The following is a 21,776-nucleotide window of genomic DNA, read 5'->3' as shown; positions in this document are numbered from 1 at the left end:
TAGAGAAACAGCCATGAGAGGATCTCAACAGGATTGCTTGGTGTTGTGGTTAAGTATGGGAAGCTTCATTTTCATGAAATAAGGGAGCCAGCATAACAGTTCACCACCATCCACAGAGGCAGCTGCTTCTCCCTGCTTTCAGCTATGTGTTCCTGCCCCTCTGCCTGCAGCTGGTGCTGGCAAATCCCTGGGCAGTAGGCTGTATGTAGGCACCAGAGCACCACGTTTTGTATCATTTCACTGAGGTAAATAAAGCTCAGCAAAGCAACTGCCACCTGTCATAGCTGATTCAAGGAGGTAGGAGGTGGAAATAGGACAGAAGGAGATAAAGGCAATGTCATGAGGAAGAAAATGAGATCTGACTCCTTCTGTAATAGTGAGCTGTCACATCAATTCATGTTTGAAAGGGCAAGACTTGAGAGAGATTTTTTTTCTGTTAATATGTGCCAAATATTTTGAATGCTAATATAGCTCTGACAAGGTGTTATGGATGGAGCAGTAAACTATTTTTGATAATCAATTCCAGCCGGTCTTGAACCAGTACACTTAAATGTCGGAAAGGGAGATTTTGGTGGGGGTGTGATGAAAAAAACCTTAAACACTAGGAAAGATTGTCAAAGAAGGTTGTAGACTCTGTTTTTAGAGATTTTATGGAATAGTTTAGGCACACATGCATTTACATAAAGTTGATCATGTTTTGGAGAAAGATGAGAAACACTAGATGCCCAATGGAGATCCCTACTGCTTAATCCTGCATGTTGCAGACATGTGTAATGTGCTAGAGACCAGCAAAAAGCATAATCTACATTTGAAAGGGTAGTTCATGGATCTGTTGTGGTTTATGGGGTATAATCTCAGTTTTTCTGTAGGTAGTCATCCTAAAATGGAACATGTCACATTCATGTCAGTAGCAGTGAAGATGTGTTACATAAAATAGCCTTTAGAAATCACTGTTTCACCAAGTGCTATTTAAATGATAGACTTCATTTAGCAAGATCCTTTTGTAGTTGTCTTTTTGTTAACCTCTGCTATGGATGATGGATATAGATTTGCTTAACCTGGAGACCTTCACCTGCAAGTGCTTAGAGACCGTTGCCGTGCTGTAAACCTGCAGTTCGGTAACACAATCAGTCCATAAGTAAACTGTAGCTCATTTTATTCCGGGAAGAGAAATCACAGCGGGAAGACGGACACAATTCTACAAATGCATAATGTCTTATTTTGGTAACTGCTAAGCCATCAACGACCTTCAGTTTATTTTTGGACTATTGTGTTCAGCTGAAAAGGGAGATCTGGAATACCCCCCCGAGCTTTGTGTCATCTTTTTAACCGGATAAATCTGCGCAGCGAGCGCACGGTCGCGGCAGGTATCTACGCGAAGCTGGCGGGGCCCAGCCAAGGGAGGCGGGGGGCCGTGGCTGCGCACGGAGGATGCGCGCCCGCGGAGCCGCCGCGCCCGCAGAGCCGCTGCACCCGCGGAGCCGCGCCGGGAGCGGGAGGTGAGCGCGGGGCCTGCGGCGGGGCTCCGTGCCGCTGCTGGGCTGCCCTGGGTGCCGGGGGCGGGGGGTACGGTGCAGCTTTTCGTGGGCGCCGCAGAGGGGAGCGGGGTGGTGCAGCAGCGGAGCGGCGGCCCCGCTCGCCTGCGTGTTAGCGGGGAACGCTGCGTAGGGAGCGGCGTTTCGTCCCCGCACCGAGCAAAGGCGGCTCAGCGGGCGGGCGGGCCTGCGGGGCCGGGGCGGGCTGGGGTGGCGGAGCCGCGCACAGGCCTGCCGGGGAGTGCTTCCAGCGTTGGGTTTTTCAGCCATTTTTTCCCCCGAGCCGCGTTCAGGTGCCGTGCGTGGGGCGGCGGAGCAGCGGAACATCTTTAAACGTCTGGCGTGGAGAAATCGGGCAGCTGCGTGTTTTAAGGAAGACAAGGGGGCCTTGAGGGGGTTTTGTTCAAGGGATTGGAAGTGATGCATTTTAATTGCTCTCTGATGTGAGGGGGAAAGGAGAAACAAGCGTTCCGATTAAAATTCAGCCTCTGATAGAGGACAGTAAGTAGTGCTTGATGGTTTTTTTCCTAATTAAATTACCCTCTGCAGCCATTTAGTGAAAGGGGTTTAAGGAAACAAGTGAAACCTATTTGCTTCAGGTGGGGAAGATGATGCATATGAAGTAGTAAGCCTCTTGTCTTAAGGTACAAATGAAATATGCGTGTTGTTCAGCAGATTCTAGTGGTTCCTTTTTCAGGCAGTGCAAGAATAGAGCTTGGAAAATACCGTTCCTGGCTGAAGAATGCTTTCCTTTTAGCCCAGAGCTTTATAAAATAGTATAATAAACGTAGGGGGGGAAGGGACACGTATTCTCATTAAATGAAACAGTGGATCCATTTTGTTTGCAGTGACTGGTTAATGAATGTTATGGGCAAATGAAAATCAGAAAATTGATTTCTGCAGTTTGCTACTTTTTTTTTTTTTTTTTTAAATATGAGAGGAACCTGTCCACCCTGTATACCCACACCCAACGGTTTTCATCTGGCTAGATTTTCATCTGCCCTTGGAAGCTGCAGTAGTAAACTGTGATGTGCAGTAATAAGAGCAGAAGTGTTATTTCCAGCGTGTGTACTGGACTTTTTTTCCACTATCATTTATAATCAAATTCCTTTCTTTTTCATAGGATACAAGTGGCTACCAGAATGACAACTACCTTTCTTTGTAACATGATATTCCTGCTGGCATTTGGATCGGCTTCAGCTTTTAGCCACAGCCCTAGGACCCCTGACAGGGTTTCTGAAGCAGATATTCAGAGACTCCTCCACGGGGTTATGGAGCAATTGGGCATTGCCAGACCCCGGGTAGAATATCCAGCGCACCAGGCTATGAATCTAGTTGGTCCACAAAGCATTGAAGGTAGCTAATTTCTACTTTTAGTTATGATGAATTTATTAGTATTCTTTGGTAATAATTATTGCTTTGCATATATATGCAAAATATCCTGAGCTTAAAATCATGGGCTTCTTCACCATGTTGTTGCCTGATCTCTGCTTTAAAATCATCATCCTTCTTTTACCTTCCTTAATGTAATGATTTTGGCAGAAGAAGTAGTGGGGTTTTTTAATGTACCAGCTTTGTAGAAAAAGTCATGTTGTCTTAGAAGTGTCTGATCTCTAGTACCTCAAAACAATGGGTTTACTAAATTCTTCCCCAACAGTGTGTATAAATGTATCGCATATATATTTAACATGAAACAAATGTGAGCTATAGAGCCCAAATCTCATGGATTTTTGGAAACATTTGCAGACCAGAAGAGATCAAACGTTTGTGGTGTCATGTGAGATAAAGGGAGAAACCTTGTACAGGGGGTTCTCCCTACGTGCTGCAGAACGCCACGCAGCCCTCCATGGGACAGGATCAATGCTGGAGCACGCAGGGCTGCAGGCAGCGGGAAGCCAGGGCTCCAGCCACAGGGGTGGAAAGCACACAGGCGTTCCTCTCTCGGCGTCCACAAGTAGCACCTCAACGCTATGTTGCTGTGATGAATGCTCTGGGCTCAGGTTCATTTTTTTGGCCAGTACTTCTGGTCTCGCTCTGTGTGAGTAAATTTTCCTTGGAATCCATCTTTTATAACTATGCAAACCATGTGAAATATCTGGCTCAAATGTTAGGGCATTGTGATAATGTTGCAGTGTATTGCTACTTGAATTGTAATAAACTAGCTTTTATTTTGGGATTACAGCAAAAGGTTGAAGGTATGCAACTCCAAATATTACAGTTTATGTGCGAACATCAAAACAGAGCAGAAACTCTCAACCTTCTCTCTCTCAGAATTAAACCAACTTGACACAGCGTAGCAATTCCCCCCAATTCATAAGTCTCTGCCCTTTCTTTTATCCACATTCGGATCTATAGACTATCCTAACCAGAGAGATATATTTGCCTCGGAGGAGGCTAAGGAGAGGATTAAAACTGAATAGGAATTTCTACCAGATAATTGCAGACCTAAGTTTATGTATTTTCTAAAGAAACTTTGATGGACATATGCTTTTCTGCAAAATTAAATGGCAGGGGTTTAAAGAGTAAAATTTAGTCTGTGCCCTTGCCTTCTCCTTTATGAGTGTTTGTACGCAGAGAAATTGGGAGAGACAGGTAAAAGTAATTTTACTCTTCATCTCCCTTTCTTCCTTATACTTTTTTTTTAAAAAAACTTAGAAGTGTAGGGAATAGCAAGTTTCTGATCCTTGAGGGGTTTTTTGGTTTGGTTCATTTGTGGGGTTTTTGTTGTTTGGGTTTTTTTTTAAGCAGAGAAAGTGAGTTTGAGCCTGTTGTGAAAAGATAGGCAAATCTGGATCTCTGACAAATACTTCATCTCAGCTTGTTTGCCATTACTTTTTAATTACAGTATTAGTAAAAATAGATTAAGAATCTCTTTTTTTAAAGTATTGAAACATTTCTGGAGCTTGTGAGACTAGAATAATACTAGTTTTCCCGTCATCCATATAGTCTTTCACACGAAACAAGTTGGACAAGCCTTTTTTTTTTTTCTCTTTCTTTTAATAGAAATACAGTCTGTTTATATAACACGGTAAAACTGAAACGTGATAAATGCAGTTTATCATATTTAACATTCCCCTCTTGATTAGATGAGGATGACTCTCTTTTTTTCAAGTTTACCATGGGTACTTAACAGCCTACTTCTGCAAAAGCAAAAAGGCCTTGTGAGGTGTAGAAATAGACACGCAAATGAGACCTCCATGTCAAACGTTGCTTTTTATAGAGTCTTTTGCGGTGAGTTTTTCAGATAGCACTTGCTCTTTCCTTGGTTTCTTGTGGCAATATGTGTCTATCTATATATAGATAGATACCTATCTCTTAAAATATCTGATTAGAAACTTCAACTTAAGGAAGTGTTTTCAAAGTGTTGGTTTCATTTACAAGTTTAACATGATCTTGTCATTCTACACAATATATTCTCATACTCCTTTTTTAAAAAAGTAAATATAATTCAGTAAATTTTCACCATGAGTTTTATCTTTAAATATAGACCATGAACTACAGGATAGCTAATCCAACAGAATTTGCATTTCATTCTCTACCAGTGACTTTAACTACTACATTGTGAAAGATTTCAGAATTTAATATACCAGTTACTGATCAGTTAACAATGCTCTGTTTTGTCCTCTTTGAATATTTATTTTTGCATAATTTGGGGAAAAACCTACACAGTGGGTTTGACTTTCTATTAGGTGTCTAGTTTGGAAACAGAACTGCTAAGATGGCATTGTAAGACATTTATTCAAAACAGTCTAGTCCTGTAAGAGATTCCCATACATAATGCTTCCACGTATGGTATCTGCCTGAAAACTGCAGTTTTTACCATTTTCCCCAGTCTGCCCACTACTCAGTTATTGCCAGGAGACTGGCATTCCTGACCTCCCAGTGGCTCCAGTCAGATGTTATTTTATAAACAAACCAGAATAGGAACTGGATTCAGGCAAGGACCTTGTCCTTTGGCGAGGAATGAGGACAGGAGGCATTTGAATGAGGACTCCCATGAGGTGTTGCCCTATTACGGGCAGATGATACGTAATGTTCAGTATAGTAAATGTATTGTGATCCCTCTGAACTGTTTTTTGTTGTTGTTGTTTTGTGTGGGGTTTTTTGATCTTGGGTGCTTTGTGAAATTCCATCAGGTGATTTAGAAACACAGTTTCCTTGCAGAAGGAAGCTCCAATCTCTGCTCTGTTAAACAGGCGTGCAGGACTTTCTGGAAGAATGTTTCGGATGGTGCTGAGCTCTTACAGCTTGCTTGTGTCTCAGATACTTCTTGGCCAATGTGCAAGGAGGTGGACTGAGCAGCACAAGAAACAGTGTCATGGGTTGTAATGTTTAAACAAAAAAACCTGTGCCTGTAGCACAGGTGTTGGCTGACAGGAATATTGAGGAGGATTGAGAGAGAACTTGTGATTAATGTTCCCAGTGGTATCCATATGAACTATAAGTGATTTATGGTTGAGCTATAGAAAAAATTACTGCATGTGGTTTTAGAGTACAACAGTACAAGGTTTCAGGTTCTGAAGGATTCACCAGCGGGCTTCCGCAACATAATTACACTGTTAGTGCTGGCTAATAATTGTGTGCGCAAGTGCTTCAGCAAATCTACAAGACAGTAGAAGGGAAAACTAAGGGGGAAGGGAAGAAAGAGTTTAACAATAATTGGAGTATGTCACAGCAAAATAGGGTTTTCATACTAAATACCAGCCTGGCAAAGTGGTAACTTGCTGACTCCTCTCCAGAGGCGCTGTCGTCATTGGGAATTTTTGCCTGAAAGTAGTGGAGAGTAGAATTGGGTATGAAACTCATATTATCTGTGAGAAATTCTGAGCTGCCAAGAGCGTGGACTTCCAGCCATTTTTCAGACTGTAGGTTGCAGTGACCAATGTGTACAGCTAAAATGTGGCTTATCCCATGCCAGCATCCTCATCATCAACCCGCTGACTGTTCTGGGGCGTGTCAGTTTCTTATTTTGACCAGATATTGCATCTCAGAATAAAAAAACTTTACCAATCAGAGCTTAATAAATTTATTATCTTCCTACAGAAAATTGTCTTACTTAACAAAATGTTTTTGTCAGAAATTGCCCCAGCATTGTAGACCTGCAACAGTGTTGATAGCTGCGAATGCCATCGGCTTCAGTTGAGCCAGGATCCCAGAAGTACCACTGATTTTCAAAAGGCCAAGATTTCATCCGTAATGTGTTTATGCTTGCAAATGAGGTGCTGTCAGGAAAAATTAGTTTCTGTGACTTTGGAATTTGGAAACAAATTTAGGCTGCCATAATATAGACAAGTTTATACTAGTGGCCTTCATTTTAATGCAATGTTTGTAAATTTGAGTGATTATTATAATAACCTTTTCCAGTTGAATAAGATCTTAATAATTTTATACATCACAAAAATACTATTGCTGTTAGTTCATAAGCAGATTTCCTAATTATGCCCATTTTCCATCTCGGCTATCTACATTTTTTCTCATGTTAATCATCATATTTTGACTTTAAAATGCTAAAAACCAGAGTGTGAATGTGTTGCAAGGAACTATACACAGTCTTTTTTTTTTTCCCCTGAAAAAAGCTTAGGGCTGACTTTGCCGTAGTCAGTGAAGTCACAAACTTGCTGTGTTCCAAAGACAACTGAAAGATGGGCGCTTTTCAGAAAACATGTTTATCAGCCTGTGTTGTTTTTTTCCTGAGTGAACAGATAGTTTTCTTGATGATGGATAGAAAGAAAGGTAAAAGAAAAGTTAGAAAGAAGCGACTGCCTTTTCTTATGTTGAAATATATAAATATGTGATTATTTTTTTCTTCTCCTTCCTTTTGCATTTGTCAATTTACCTGTTACTTCAGGTCAAGCTGCTAAAATAGGAGTAGAGTCTAGAAATCACCTGATGAAGAGTTTAATCTACCAAGAAATTATCGTGAAGTTCAAGCTGTGTGTAACCCAAGGAGAGCTCGGAGGTGCGGAGGCGGCGTGAGCTCTCCTCCTCTGCTAGGGCTCTGCTAGCTGAGTGGAAGCAGTTCACGGGATAAATACGTGACAAAAATGGGAGTTGCTGGCCGGTTCCCTGTATTTGTGTGCCGCAGATGGTGTGTGGTATGTCAGCACGGCAGAAGCCAAACAGATCCTGTGTGATGAGTGTCAGGCGAAGATGCTTTTAACACCCGAGGTGATATCTTAGGAGCAGCTGTTTTTTTGCTGACAACTTAGTAGATTTTCTTTCTGCACATCCACTGATTGCTAAAAGTAATGAACCCCTATTAACTACTTTAATTTCTCTAATAATATTCGCTCTGCTTGTTAATTTATCTTTTCAGAAAGCTATATTTGAGTCAATTAGCAGTACCTATAAAAAAAAGGGGAAAACCATATAAAAGCAAAATAGGAACTTTTAGTGAGTAGCTGTGTTTCTGTAGTTACTATTTAGGTATATCACTAAAATACTGTACAAACACCACTGCGCTATATTCAGATTTTCTGTAGACAAGAAGGTGGCTGTATCTATGTTAACAGAGGACAAAAGAATAAAATAAAGAAATGCCTTCAACGTTTCAAAAACATGGAAGTTATTTTTTTCTGCCTGGCAGGGAGTTTATGAAGTAAGAGCCCACATGTTTTTTTTCTTTCCTTGCATGCTTGTAAGTTTGTAGCAGTATCTAACGGTTTTTTGGGGGGAAGGGAATATGTGTATAATGCAAATTTCAGGACTACTATACCATGCATAAGAGAACAGTAAAACCTCACTTAAACACATGGGGGCACCAGTAGTTCATCTTGGGCACTTTATAGCACTTCATAATGGGAAGTGTGAAGTCCTGTTTTCATTTTGCAAATATCATCTCCTTATGTTTTCATTGCCTCCTGTGCAATTCAATACAACAGAAAACCTTGGGTGGTTTGTTTGTTTGTGTTTGATTTGGCTGGTTTGGTTTTATTTCTTATAAACACTTCAGAGAGGATGATGGTTGATAAAAGTACTGGCATGACAGCCCAGAGAGTCTGAAGTTTTCAATCTGCAAAAGAGGTGTAATGCTGTAAACCTCAGTGACAACATTAAATTGTGTCTTTTAAATCCTGATTGTTTGTAAAAATAAGAAAATATGATGCCTATTTGGGAGGCTTTTGACTCTTCTGCAGAGACTGCTTATAGCTACTGAGAAAAGGCTGGGAAAAGGAAATAAATACCTGTTTATTGTTTTAGAAAAAGGTAGTTACTGTTTGCCTGATTGAGATGATAACACTCCAGAGTCTGGAACATTATGCTAATATTTCTACTAACAACTGGTAGTTAATGACTTGTCAACACAGACTCTGTACAAATAGCACTTTGCATGAAATCTACTGTCTGTAAAATTATGCAGATTACTCATGCATGTTAATAATGTCTATTTTGTTTACATTTTCCTAATAAGAAAACTAAGATAGACAGTGCTGGATTACCTTGCTGTCTGGCCTGTAACATACCTGCAAGACTGCTACTTGTTTCCTACAAGGACAGTAAAATCTTCTTATTAAAAGTTGCCAAAACTTTTGCTTATGAATGCACTCAGGGAAACCAGTGCAGAAATGACCTTTGCGCTCATTTGCTTTTGGGCTAGTGTGTGCTATGCTTATACCCGAATGTATTTGTACTTCCTTGGGTGACCAGAAGTAATAACTATTGACATATGGGAGTGTGATATCTGGGGGTCTGCAAACGTGGCGATGTGACGGCTGCATCCTCTTCGCTCTAGTTTACATCCTCTGTGCCAGCATCTGGGGTAGCAGCGTAGGAGTCACTGGGCTGGCAGCATGCCACTGGCCTGGGGCAGACCTCCCGCAGCCAATTCTGCTGCTTTGGGGCCGCTTTGTAGTGTCAATTTAGTGCAAAGAGACCACACAATCATTTGGGATTTGGATTATTGTATCTGTTCTATAGAGAAGGTCCTGCTACAATTAAGACATAGAGTTACATTCACATTGGGACTGCTTTTGCTGAAGCACATATGACTTTAATCAAATCCTGCATTATGGGCCTGACATTTAACAAACAAAATCAAACCCCAACATCACTCTACTAGTCTCTGCTTTCAGGGTTTGATTTTTTTTTTCAAATTACTGAAATAGCCCAGGAAATATGATTTCAAAATTTAACATGGACATCTCAAATTTGTAACATAAAATGCAAATGGTGAAGGTACACTTTTTTATACAATAATATGGTAGACATCTGGATTTGAATAGATCTGACTAAAAATACCTATCATTTTCTTTGTATTTTATTCCTCAAATTGTAATGTCAAACATAACCAGAATTTGAGTATCAGGCAGGGGTGCGTGTTGTAAGAGAGACGATTTAGAATGTTAATTCCTGAATTTAAAAGCTAATGGCAGTGCCAAATGATAGTGGTGGTTTACAGTGGATTTTCTTTATCTGAGTAAGTGATATGGCACAGCTCTGTGAAGAAATTGCATGTAAAACAATTATACCTGTAACTCCACAAACAGGAAAATAATGAGGTTGTATGAGTTTATTTGTTCTGTATAAAAGACAAGTGTTTGGAAAATTGGCCCATGATATCCTTGCTTCCATATGAATTTATAAGCCAGGACAAGCAGTGAATAATAAGAAAGCAAAGTTGGTGTTTGTATTACTGTGTGGAGGTGGTATTGCTCTACCTCAATGTGTTTGACAACTTTCCCTGTTGAGAAGCAAGGGCAGGATCCAGTGAAGGCTGTGAGCATTACCAGTGTGGGCTTTGCCACTTCTGAATGTGGGGAAGTGCCCTCCCTCAATGCCCCAGTGCTGCAGGGGATGTGCAGGCACTACTCTTGTCTCCTCGGTGTGTCTGGCGAGAGGCAGGGAAAATTCTCAAAACTAGTGTGGTCATCAGAGAAGTCGGTCAATGGGGAATGCAAGAAGAAAAGTGTATTACAGAATCACAGAATGGTTAGGGTTGGAAGGGACCTCTGGAGATCATCTAGTCCAACCCCCTGCCAAAGCAGGTTCACCTAGAGCATGTTGCACAGGGTCGTGTCCAGGCGGGTTTTGAATATCTCCAGAGAAGGAGACTCCACGACCTCCCTGGGTGGCCTGTTCCAGTGCTCTATCACGCTCAAAGTGAAGAAGTTTCTTCTCATATTTAGATGGAACTTCCCATGTTGTGCCCGTTGCCCCTTGTCCTGTCACTGGGTACCACTGAGAAGAGTTTGGCCCCATCCTCTTGACACCTGCCCCAAGGTATTTGTAAGTATTGATAAGATCCCCCCCTCAGTCTTCTCTTCTCCAGGCTAAACAGACCCAGCTCTCTCAGCCTCTCCTCATAAGAGAGATGCCCCAGTCCTCTGATCATCTTTGTAGCCCTTTGCTGTACTCTCTCCAGTAGTTCCTTATCTTTCTTGAACTGGGAGGCCCAGAACTGGACACAGTACTCCAGGTGAGGCCTCACTAGTGTAGAGGGGGAGGATAACCTCCCTCGACGTGCTGGCCGCAGTCTTCCTAATGCACCCCAGGCCACCACTGGCCTTCTTGGCCACAAGGGCACATTGTTGGCTCATGGTGAACTTGTCCACCAGAACTCCCAGGTCTTTCTGCAGAGCTGCTTTCCAGCAGGTCAACCCCCAACCTGTACTGGTGCGTGGGGTTATTCCTCCCTAGGTGCAGGACCCTACACTTGCCTTTGTTGAACTTCATTAGGTTCCTATTAACCTGTATTAATTCACGTTTCCTTTTTAGCCTGTATTAATTCCTGTTTCTCTCTAGATCTTTGTTATTTGCATGTGGGTCTGACTAAGGGACATATTTAGATTTGAGGCTTTGAAACTTTTCTTGAAATGACGTGCATATAGCAGTCCTCTTCTTGTGGCTGCAGGAGGGAGTGCAGGTGTCGCTTCCCTCTTCTGAGGAACCAAGAAGCTAAAGTGACTCCAGCTCTTAAAACCTCCCACTAACTGCTATTATGTGGTATTGACTACTGCTGCTATTCATAAAGTCATCTTTAAAAGATGCCACCAAAGGAGAAAGCAGTTTGAGATGGGAGTCTTTGAGGGAAGAAAGGTGGCAGGTCTGTAGGGATTTAGAATTAAGTAGATTCTCATATACCTAAAGGTAATTAATCAATTATTAATTGTAATTGATTGATACAAATGTGGATTTGTATCCACAATTATTTTTTTTGTACATGTTACTAGAGGGAAATAATCCAATAAGAGAGGTAAGAAGCCTTAGGAAGAGAGGGAATATGATAGCTTCTGTATTGTCTGATGCTTTATAGTACTTCTGTTTTCTATTGTTGGCAGATGGTATATAGAAATTTAATATGAAACTGTAAAATTTTATCTAGCAATGGAATATGGTCCATAAGTATTTAAAAATCTGCCAGTGAAGATCAGCCAAATTATAATGAGCTCTTGTTTTCAAAGACTTTTTCCTCTGCATGTCTTTCACATGCATAAGATCAATCCTTGGGAATGTTTGTTAGGATTTATACCTTTTTGTAATTGCTCTCAAAATCATGTGCATTTCCTGTGCTCCCATCTGAATTTTAAATGAACTTGCAGTAAGAAAAGCTTTTAAAATTTCTTTGGTTCTATGAAAAGAAATTTTAGAAGTCTAGACAAAGAAGAGATTCTTGCTTTTCTTGATTGTGGTGTAGTGTGCAGGAAATAGGATCTCTGGCATGCTCCAGAGGTTTCCAGAGCTGTTCTCTCTGTGCTTCCCATCATGAGTGCTTTCAGCCATGCCCTCACAGCTGCTGCAGGGGTGAATGAGAAGAGGAATGTTCTCAGCTGCGGAACAGGAGAGATGAAGGAAGAAACTGGTTTCTCCCCTTGGGATGCTTTAGTACGTCAGGTTGGCTGGCCCGAGTCCCTCTTGCAGCGCCAAAGAGCAACATCGGGCCGGGTCTTACCTGGCAGGGCTCTTCTTCATCCCACTGCTCTCTTGCCTCTTCATCACGTGCCAACACTTCTATTCCAGCGCAAAAGAAAACTCATCTTGACTTGGGCCATGTTGGCAGAAGTTTTGGATGGGAAGGCCTCTGCTTCTAAAGCTGTGAGGTTACACCGGCTCACCAAAGCAGAGACTTGGGAGCCTTGTAGCCCCATGCTGGTATTGTTCATGATAAGGTCGTTTGGGGGAGTTTGTAAATCTACACCGGTGGCAGTTGTGAAACAGGCATGTGAAGCTTTTAGACACCTGTTGAAGAACCATCTGGGACTTTGAGCCATCTGCATGGAAAATAAAACTGAAGTGACTATGAATGGAAAATGAACATGAAAACTTCGTAAAGTTCAGTGAAGCAGTAAATAGAAGATATGGCCCAATTCTGGACAATTTTGGTGCCTCCAAGCTTCATATTACATGAGCGAAAGGAGTATTTTTCTATGAGTGTGCTGACATTGATGGAGTGTTTTGACACTGGCTGCATGAGAAGTCCATAGTAATGAGTAAAGTGCTCCAGTGTTTCATTGGCATATTTACATTTATAGGATTGAAGTAGTGTCCCATCCCTTGTGGGATAAAGTGGGTCACCTGCTTCCTTTTGTTGCCCTGTTTCATAAAGCCATGTGCTGCACATGTCATTAGCAAGGTAATGCTATGGCAGCTACAGGTGCATGGTGTCTGCTGGATGTGCTTTCCCTTGACTCTGCTGGTGCGTGGTAGCTGGAAGGCAGAGTGGCAGGGGACAGGTACTGCTGCATACTGCAGGTTGTACTTGGTTTGTAAAAAAGGTAAGTTTATCCACACGGTGAAGCACGAAAGCTTTCTGCTCAGACTGAAGGACAAATGCATATAGTCCATTAGAGGACTGTTCAACCAAGGGAGGCGTAAGAGATTGCTTTTGTGCTCTGTCAGCAAGTGAGCTGCTGGATTGTTTTTATTGTGTGTGCAATTTGAATAATGAATAATAATGGCATATAAGCTACTGTTATAAATTTATTGTGAGAGAGGCATGTGCGTTACTTTGGTACTAGCATTTCACAATAAAAGCGTTTCATATCTTAAATATTTGTACTGTTTGTAATTAAAATATGGGATAAAATGGAATCGTTCACTCGAAGCAAGGTCAGTAATTGCGTGATGTGTGTGCTTTAGGCTTTAGAAAACATTGAAAGGAATTTGCCCTTCTGCAGAGGAAAAGAAAATTAATCTTTACAGTTTTAAGAAGCTTCGTGTCATTAAGGAGAAGACAAGCTGACTCTGGAATCTGGGATGCTTGAGTATGTATAGCTGTAGTTGTCTTGGGTTTCCCAAGGCAAGCTCTTGAATAGTTAAGGAAGTTGGCTAGGTTTGCCTTTTTTCATTCTTGGTTCTCCTATGCTCTTTCTCCTTCCCTGTTCTCTTATTTAGCAGCTTCTGTGGAATAGAGAAAATGTGATAATTTACAAGTTTTTCAGTGCTTCTCATTTCCCGATCTTAATCAATCTCAGCAACCAGGAGTAAGACTCTCTAGGATGAAGCTAGCTGAAGATGTATAGGCGAAATGGCATTGGAACTGTAAAGCTTTTAGTGATGTTAGAAAGGATAAGGAAAATGAAAATGCATTTTTTGCATTCAGGATTTTTTTTGACAGTTTGAATTATTCAGATTATATGGTGGGGAGTCTTGCAGTTTACAGAGGAAAGGAAAAAGGAAGTCAGTGGATGGTGTCCCATTTTGAGATAGAAGAGCACCAGAAAGCATTTTGCCAAACTTGCCTTTCATTAGGGATGAGACATTGCTTTTGAATGTTACAATGACACAGCAAAGGTAGATACATACAAAGATTGCTGGGGACAGAGGTGCAGGAAAGCTGTCACAGTGAAAGGAAAAAGAGCTATCTCTGTATCAGAGAGGACACACTGGAAATCGTTTTGAAGATTTTTCCCAGTAATAGGAATTAATAGTCTAGATTAATAAAAGATTTTACGAAGTAGCAAAGCTGGTATTGCATCTCTGCTTAATGTCTATTTACTCCCTCAGGAATCTTATACAAATAGGATAAGGTACACCAGGCTTCCCTTGTAGCTCATGTTTGCTTGGAGTTTGTACAGTTCAAGATCATAAGAGGTGCAATTCTTACTCAGGGGGAGTATTCCTCTGTGCATCTGGGAAGGGCTTGGACACTTTTAGCATCTCCTTCATGATGTTTAAGAGCAAAAATACAAAAATTAAGGCATCTAGCACGACTCTGTAATAAAGGGCTTTAATTTAGGATCTGGGATTTATTTACTCACAACTGACACCCATGATCTGTTTGATTATGTATCTCCTTGCTAAGATTGGCCAAACCACCTCTTTTCTGAATTTGTAAATGCAGTAACACTGTCTACACTGTGACTTGGGAAACTGTTCTAATCAGACTGAAAAGCAAATTTGCCCCATTATTTGTCTTTAATATTCTACAATCATTTTGCATTTTTGAAACTCCATTCTCACTGGCTTTCTTAAAATTACTCTTCTGGGGGGCAACATTGCCTGTTTGTATTTGATGTGAAGGATTGCTTCTGAGAGCAGATTTTTCAGTTGTGCTTCACACTATCAATAGATGGGTAGCAGCAACTAGAAACTCAGTAGACTAACCGCATTTCCATCGGATGTGTTGTATCAGGGGAAATACTCAATACTGGCAGGAAACTAGTTGCTCTTTGTGTTTTCTTTTTCTTTTACTCCTGTTTTTTTTTCTTTTTTTTTTTTTTTTTTTGTTCTCCCAAGAGTGGAGTGGTTGTGTTGTCTTCCTGCCCATAGAGACAGTATAGCTCCTACAAAGAAATGAGCTAAAATGTGTGCACTTTAAACTTTTAGTCATTCCAAGTATTATTGATTGAGATAATAGCAGCAGTTGGTGAGATGATTAAAGATTTTTCCAGAATTGTAGGAATGGGGACAGGCATTGTTACATTTTTTGGTTTTCACTCTGCAACAGGTCAAGACCAGTGCCAGAAGATGACTACATATACTTATATATCTCAGTCCAAAAGACCTAAACCTCTAGTTTATCCTTTAGGGACATAAAATAACCACGTGCGCACACAGAAATCCTGCACATGAAAGGGAGCTGATTGTTCGGGGTTTTTTTTGCTAGTACGTGGCACACAACCAGTTCACACAAGAAATAAGCAGAGATGGGAAAAAACATGATTTACCTAGCCCATCCTTGCTCACTACAGCAGTGTTCTCTGTACTATTCTTCTGGATTTTTGCTGGTCCAGGTTCAAATAATTTAACAATGGTGTTTCTCGTGCTTCCCTTGGGTACGGAATTATGAAAAGTTCCTCAGTATTAGTAGTCTTGTCTTTTTCTCTCAGTCTCTGCTTCAAGATTTGGTCTGGGTTCAAGAGACCCATCCTGTGCTATTTTTGGAGACGAATGTGTATGTTTGTATCACAATATTTGGACTTCGTAGCTGCAGTGTATGTAATCCTAACATGTTTCTTCAAATCAGTAACATTACAATACCAAAACTAACGCAGCTTGTGAATTACTGTACATAATACCCGTATTTGGTATATTCATAGCATTTCATTTTTATTATTGCAGTCTTTACTGAGTGCACTATTTATCAGAATTTATAAGGAATGAGCTTTGCTAACACTATTAAATCACTCAAGTGTGCTAAATTATGGCACCAGAGCAGGTGCTATTGTCTCCAGCTCTTTTAGAAAGAAAGGAAAAACCCTTAAATGATCCTGGACATTTATACCTAAAGGAAACAATCCTTTATATTAATATAAAAAGATTGTTTTGTACTCAGTCAAGGGAATTCTTGGCAGTCGGTTTAAACTTACATGTATATATAGCACACTGGAGCCTGCTAAGTACCTCTGTTTTCTTTATGGATGGAGCTTTGGTGCCAAGAGGTCTGCACCACATACAAGCGTAGATATGCTTCTATCTGATGGATTGTCCCATAGTGAACCACAGTGTATACAGGATGTTCAAACACGTATTGATTACGTGGTTCTGTAGTTTACAGCAGAATCATAATCTGATGCTTTTAAGTACATATATGCCATCAATCTTCATGTGAAGGAGCTCAGTAGAAAAGAAATATTTTATGCTATACATTAGACATCAGACTAAATGACATTAGATTAAATGTATGTTATACATTTTTAACCTCATCACTGTAGCATTATTGTGAATCTATACAGTTCTTACAAGCATCATCTTTGTGTTGACTATGGAGTGTAAATGTATAATAAAGTTCATAGTAGGTATAGCAATATTCTGGCTTTAGTACCAGGTTTCATGGTCAGCTACAAGGGAAAACCTCATGTAACACAGATGCAAAGGTTTTATAGGACTGCTTCTATGTTTGTTACATATCTGTAAACTTTTCCTTCAACATTGCGTTACAGAATAAGAAACCTATATTTCAGGGGAGAAATTAGCATTTTGATTAGATTTGAGTCCATCATGGAAATAAAATTGAAGTATATATACTTATAGACTAACTTGCTTTCGATACAATAATGCCAGCTTCCAGTTGATTATTTGTAAAATATAGACAATTTGACTCAACTACCAATTCTACATGTAGAAATGAATACAAAATTTGTCAAGACTGGCTTATGTTAGCAATTTTTGAAAGTGTTTATGTTAGCTTACAATGCCTAGCTGCACAAAAGATGCAATTTACAATGGTAGTATTTGTTTGTAAGTTGGGACAGGAGTACTTGAATGATTCTTCTGGAGTATCTTCCATGTTCAGAAGCTTTATTCCAATCTTTTGGATCTGTGAAAAAGAGAGACATTGAAAATAGGACTATTTGGAGATAATTTGGTGAGCATTCACTCTTTAATTCACATTTTTGCATTATTTAAATTCCTGTTATTCTCATTCATTGTTACTGAAATTTATATGTTACTGTATGTTATCACTCATTATATAGGGTTTTAAAAAAATGTTGCTCTGCTGTCATACAACCATCTGAGTACTCAATAACTGCATTAGCTGTTGCTGCAGTGTGTGTACTGGCTATCTTATGCCAGGAAAAAGAGCATGCTCAAAACTAAGTTTTTATTTGTCTGAAATTCAAATGAATATGGGATGATAATATTCAGAAAACTCCTTAAGCAGATGGGTTTTAGCCTGTAGATGCATTTGGCCAGTAAGGCATGCAGAAAAAGGTCTGGAGCAGATAAATATTTGTAGGGAGGCATATAGAGAGAACGGCCTGAGCTTGGTTCCCAAAACTGTAGTGGAAGATCCTACTTGTCAAAGGCAAGGCGCCCAAGCTGAGATGCATGGAAGAAGGAATGATAGCCACAGCCCCCTCTGATTAGTTGCTACAATGAACAGTAACAGTATCAGTGACTGAAGATGATTGTGCAGTAAATGTATTAAGTTCTGTTACCGTCTCGTGTTTCTTTTTCTTTACATTTTCTTTCCTATAACTTACGTAGTTAAGGAAAAAAACAACCCTAAGACCAATAATAAGTGGCTGATTTTGTTTCCTAGTTTCATTTTTCATTACCTAAGTTGTCTGATTTAGATCACAGGTTTGCGTTTCTAAAAGAGGCTTTTGAAATCTAAACTTTGATCTGTCTCTATAACAATTATATGTATTTTAAATCTAAGAAACTAAAGCACTCAAAGAAACTAAAGCACTTACACTTTTAATCTTGTAAAATGGCAGTGTGTGTAAATTGTCTTTGCTAGGTGGTGCGCACGAGGGTCTTCAGCACTTGGGTCCTTATGGTAACATCCCGAACATCGTGGCTGAGCTGACAGGAGATAACGTACCGAAGGATTTCAGTGAAGATCAAGGATATCCTGACCCTCCAAATCCCTGCCCTACTGGAAAAACAGGTATTTCTGCTGTAGCCTTTGCACCTCTGTCTTCACTGTACTACTGAGTCTTTCAGTGCTGGACTAAGTAGTACAACACTTGATCAGCAATGGGTATTTTCTTTCATTCTCTACCCCAGGAGCAGAACTGTTGAGCAATCAGGTGGTTTAGATGATTTTTTTTTTTTTAATATGTGCACCTTCTGTATTGTTATATGACTGCTAGAGAAGGTGACAGTGGAAGAAATCATCTTGACCGTGGAGTGGAAGATGGTGAGATTTATGATAGCGTCTTGTTCCTGAGGGAGTTCATTTTTAGGCTGGCCCCTGAAAAAAGTTATCATTCTGTACAGATGAGATTTACCCTTATTTTAGAGACTTCCATTGTGCCAAGAGGAATGAAACTGTCTGCCCTGATCTCCAACCCAGACCATGAGTCAATATTTAAGATACCTTGGCTCCAGTCCACATGGCTTTATAGCTCACTGAGGGTGCATCTGTGCCAAGAAATGGAGAACTATGTGGACATAGTCATTGCATGCAGGCTCGCTCCGGCAGAGGAGCAGTGCAGCCGCAGAATGCTGGAGCAGTACGGTACCTGAGACACCCGGTACGACCTTCAACTTGCAGCTGCGCATATACCAAGCCATGCACGTGGCTAGTGCTGAAGGATCTCTAAAGCAGCACTGCATGTGCATGATATAGTCATACCCTAAGGGAATTGACCTTTTTCCTGTTATATGAGCCAAGGAATGATTTCCAGTACTGAAAGTAGTAGTAAAACACCCATTGGCTGCCTTGGGAGCTGGAACTGGGAATGAGCACTCTATTTTTCTCATGTTTTATTTGTGAGCTAAGAGTTCCTTTCAAAATCTTTTCTGTTTAGTCTTCTTTTATGATATTTAGATAATGCAAAAAAGTTGTCTGTATTCTTATTTTAAAATGTTATAACTAGCTTAGAATTGATCAAAAATAAGTATTTGTCATGAAAAGTTTTGCACACAGTATTTTTACATTTAATTCAAAAATATGACAAAATGTCGGTCCTCCCTTACTGTTTTCTACTACAGTCCATTTGGTCCTCATGACAGTATCTCTTCTGAAATAATATCTAATCTACCATTTTGTTCAATATAGCTGTTGCCTGACAGGTTGCAAATGATGGGTTTAGGTTTTCCACACACACAAACACACATACAGACTTCCTGTCTTCTATGCTTGCCCATTAGACTTTTGTTAGTGATTAGATAAATAAAATAAAAACCTGGCATCCAGAGAAATGCCTTTGAAAATCCCTTCAATTTTTCTTTCTTAGGTGAAATAAAAGTTGTTAGCTAAGCTAATACACTCAGATGGGAACACAGGGGGAATTCTTAGGGAAGTGCTGCCTGCTCAGATAAACAGCTCTGTCATAGGTACGCTGTGAGTGAAGATAGTATCTACTAGGATTAGAGTAAAATGTTTTTCAGAGCCTTAAATGGAAATTCAAGTGGTGACTGTTAAAACTGTATTATGCATACAAATTACTGGAGGCCTTCCTCAACCAGCTCTGTGGATTTTCTTAATGGAAGACAATTTTTCCAGTCACTGTCTACATATGTACATTCCACAGCAGGAATACATAAGCCTGGAGCACTTGAGCCTGAAGACTTTTGGATTAGCAGTCGCAGACGGGACACATATGTCCAGCTGCCCTTTGTGTTTTCTACCACAAGACATAGATGCTCTGAGAAGGTCTACCACATTTCTGTTGTCACCTGCTTCTCTCTTGAGATGACCCTGTCCCTGCTGAGACTGAAATAATTCTTGTAATAATTCTTGAAATAATGCTTGTAGTTAACTTTAATGATTTCTGAGTTACTTAATCAGTATGGTTAGTTTTATCTTTTTCCTATTGGCAACTTTATTTTTTCCCCCGTTCTAAGGAGAAAAGAAAGAAAGCAGGATCTGTTGGACTTAGAATAACCTCCTCGGGTCATTGAATCAACTCATTTTTAAGTCAAGTCTTTACTGTTTCCCACATCTAAGGGAAAAAGATAATCCATCTGCAAATCTTTATACATTATGATCACACAAGGATAGAAGGCAAAGTCCACAGGTGTGCCCTCTGGAGTGCCTGTGTTCTGGCAGATGTAGCTGCTTGGATGCCCAGCATTATGCCCTGGGTGGTAGGATCTCCTTGGGTATGTCTGAGAGGGACTTGGTCTACAAACTCCCCACGCTGACAAAGCAGAGGGAGCTCCAGGAGCAGACTCTATCCAAAGAACTACTCTGGCCTCAAGTTGCTGAATCTTTGTTTAATCTAATTCTGGACCCATCAGATGAATTACCAATCTGACGAAATGTCTTCAGCATAAAACTTCTGCCACATTGCTTTTTTATGAGAACTTATGATGCGTAAATGGTTTTCAGCCATTTTGAACAAAGTAGCAAACCAGAAATGGAGTTCCATGAAGAGCTACTCAGTGAAGGAAATTCTGTCTTTGCTCATTTTACAATGAACTTCAAAAGTATTGCCTAAATAATTTCTACAACTTCCTGTAGGCATTTAAAAATGAAAAGAGGATCCCTTCTGAATCATAATAACATTCAATTCTATGTAAAATTAAGCTCAATTACTAATTTAAAAGAAAAACAAAAAGGGGGAGAGCTTGGAAAATAAATTTGTTTAGTTTTGAAGTTTCATTAAGTTGCATTTTTTAAAAAACATTTATGCATCCTGAAAAACTTTCAAAAGAAAAAAATAGCAGATATTTTTCAGTCATCCAGTTCTTTAAATGTTTGTTGTTTTTTTTTAATTGCATAATTGCATTTAAGAAGTTTGCTGATAAATGTGGCACATATTGTGTGTTTCAAAGCTACTAAGCACTCTGTGCTTTCTAACATAATTTTGCAGTTGATGATGGGTGTCTAGAAAACACCCCAGACACAGCAGAGTTCAGCAGGGAATACCAGCTGCACCAACACCTTTTTGATCCAGAGCATGACTATCCCAGCATGGGCAAGTGGGTGAGTACATGCTGCTTGCTTATTTTTGTTGCATGTGAAACTGGGTGTTGTCTGCTGCACGGGATACTATGAAACCACAAGGAGAATATTGTGCTTACTGCTGGAAGAATTGTCACGCTAAGGGAAACTTCTCAAGAAGGTGAACTTGCCCTTAAAAATGCAGAAATAATGGCTGCGATTGATGAAAAGCCCATAAAAATAGAAAGTAGAAATCCTGGTGTTATTACCTGTCCCAAAGCATGACAACTGTGTATGCACTTGATGAATGCAACAAACCACATTTCAGACTACAGTGAACATGTGACCAAAATTAGTGCAGATTTTAGCACAAGATTTCAAAACATAAGAGGGCCTTAATTTGAAAGATTATCCAGATTCAGTGACTACTCGCTGTTCAGCTACTTAGATGCTAAAAGAAGAAGTAAATGGAGTGCAGCAGTGCCTAAACACCTTAAAAAAATCTATGTCCAGACAACTTG

At 40.1% G+C, this 21,776-nt stretch overlaps 1 protein-coding gene across 2 annotated transcripts in view; it reads left to right on the top strand.

Annotated features, from left to right (window-relative positions):
- Window positions 1-1,450: 1,450 nt before the first annotated feature.
- SCG5 (secretogranin V) overlaps window positions 1,451-21,776 on the top strand; it is a 32,225-nt gene continuing 11,899 nt past the window's right edge. The window contains exons 1-4 of one of the 2 annotated variants that reach the window (XM_068398359.1): window positions 1,451-1,499; window positions 2,659-2,891; window positions 18,160-18,309; window positions 21,185-21,297. In XM_068398359.1, coding sequence (XP_068254460.1) covers window positions 2,678-2,891; window positions 18,160-18,309; window positions 21,185-21,297 — 477 coding nt within the window. In that variant the 5' untranslated portion in view covers window positions 1,451-1,499; window positions 2,659-2,677. Of the gene's footprint in view, window positions 1,500-1,832; window positions 2,037-2,658; window positions 2,892-18,159; window positions 18,310-21,184; window positions 21,298-21,776 lie in introns of those variants that run through there. The other variant, XM_068398358.1, reaches the window with a different exon arrangement.

This window comes from Nyctibius grandis, chromosome 4 (assembly GCF_013368605.1).
Source record: "Nyctibius grandis isolate bNycGra1 chromosome 4, bNycGra1.pri, whole genome shotgun sequence".
Taxonomy (NCBI): Eukaryota; Metazoa; Chordata; class Aves; order Nyctibiiformes; family Nyctibiidae; genus Nyctibius; species Nyctibius grandis.
This window is presented reverse-complemented; position numbering and strand designations above follow the sequence as displayed.